This window comes from Onthophagus taurus, unplaced genomic scaffold, assembly GCF_036711975.1.
Source record: "Onthophagus taurus isolate NC unplaced genomic scaffold, IU_Otau_3.0 ScKx7SY_22, whole genome shotgun sequence".
NCBI classification, from domain to species: domain Eukaryota; kingdom Metazoa; phylum Arthropoda; class Insecta; order Coleoptera; family Scarabaeidae; genus Onthophagus; species Onthophagus taurus.
The window spans coordinates 716,733-718,754 of NW_027248947.1; the positions used below are offsets into that span (position 1 = coordinate 716,733).

Sequence of the window (2,022 nt, forward strand, 5' to 3'; positions counted from 1 at the left end):
TCTACGGTTGTTTCTTCTTCTTCTTCCCCGCTATCACACATTGTTGTCGTAATAAAAAGAAAGAAGAGGAAGACCGTTGTACTTGAAATTGTACTAAACATTTTCTTTTATATCGTGATTTACGAACTAGACGAATCAGCAGGGGTTAAAAACGTACTGAATCGGGTCTTTCGAGTGCGACGGTTGTTGACGCGTTAACGAATCGCAGGAAATATGAGGTAGGAAATGTGCGAAGATTAGATAAGAGGAAACTCGCTCGCAGATGATGAATAAGAATAATACATTTAATAAAAAAAATAATATATTTAATAAATAAAATAAATTTACCTGACGGACTGTTATATTTTTAAAATTTAAATTTGCTGAGCGCTTAAAGGCGCCTCCAGTCGCTTGAATGCGCGTGCGCCGGAAATTAGGAATATTTCTAATAAAACTTCAGCCAACTTAAATACGACTAACTTTATTTTGTTTACATAAAAATCCAGTTCATCTGCTTTATTAAAACCTAATGTTATTGACATAGAGTTGTTTACAAACTGATCTATATTTGATTAATCATACCAGTTAAAGCGAACATATTTGAAAACTCGATCATGTAAGATTAAACAGTAGAGCGAAGTAGCATTAGGTGTCTCTTCACTAGTTTCAAATTCAATGCGAATATCAACGGTTCCAACATTTAAAATATCATTCTGCCGTGAACAATCAATTACAATAATCGGTGTATGTGCTACAAATGTATCTCTGTTAAACATTGGTTCTGCGAGTTCTCGAACGTAATAGGTCTTTGCGAAATTACAATACATTTCATATAAAACTGCAATTTGACCTGTCTTAAAATTTAAATTTAAAGCTTTATAGGGATATTTCTCACTATTTAAAAACACTTTTATATCTGTTAAATTACAGTGGTCAAATTGTGATGCAGAACGTAACGGATTATCTTTTCTATTGATTTGAAACCCTAATATAAAGTATCTGGGCTTTTCTAATTGAGTAGACGTTTTAATTGTCCATGTGTGTTGTCTACTTTTTGGTAATGATGGGTATTCATGTAAATCAAATGATCTAAAGCCCATGTCTAATTCAATTCCTTGTTCTATGTACTCTAAAAGTTTTAAACGTTCAACATCAGCTACAGAAACATGAGGGACTTTCCATACTATTTTATTAATATTAAACATCACATTAGGTAAAAGACTTTCAATAACATTCTTGTCTGAATTACTGCACACTACAACTAATTCTTGACGGAGATTTATCAAAATTTTATTATAATCTTCTGCGAAACCAAGAAAATATTTCAAGGGAACACAAAAATCAAAATCTCCTGTATTTTCATTTACTTTAACATTTGGATATTCGAAACCTGCATTAGAGGCATGATAGTATTCCGATCTTGTTAATGAGCAAAGAGTTTTTAACGTGCTAGCTATTCCTGGATTTCTTACTCTGTCAATTACATTCCCTCCACATTCAAATCGTACTTCACTAAACATATAAGCGATCGGATTTACTGATAATTTTGAATCTTTATCAACTGTTCCGTTATCTTTCAATAGTTTCCCTTGTACGTAAATAAAATATTTACTTGGTAACGTGTAAACGTCCTGTTGTTGAATTGCAATACGAATTTCATCGCTATTGTTAAAAGAATTTGATGAGTATGGCAAATGATTATGATACTGAATCCGTACGAGCGAATTATCAAATTCTACTTTATCCCAGACGTTTAAGATACTCATATTGAATATTATTTTATTAATTGTAAACCTAATGATTCAAGAAATTGTTTGTTTTGAGGTGTTAACTGTTTCACAGTGTGAGGAGAACTAAAAGTATTGGTTTGATTTCGTGGGTTTATATAACCTTTCACCTTAAGAACCATTATTACTATACTCTGTTTTTAAACCAGGAGGAGTTATTTTAAATTTGTCACCAGATTGACCTTGCACGTGATTGGTTGAATGCGAGGAAGGTTCACACAGACAATTTTGAATTTTGATTTTGAATTTGAAGGTT

The 2,022-nt window shown here is 32.0% G+C and overlaps 1 protein-coding gene across 1 annotated transcript; it reads right to left on the reverse strand.

The window, feature by feature from the left end:
• Positions 1 to 551: 551 nt before the first annotated feature.
• LOC111419798 (uncharacterized) lies at positions 552 to 1,745 on the reverse strand. The gene has a single exon (XM_023052664.2). It carries the CDS (start codon positions 1,743 to 1,745, stop codon positions 552 to 554), a length of 1,194 nt encoding a protein of 397 aa, XP_022908432.2.
• Positions 1,746 to 2,022: the final 277 nt, after the last annotated feature.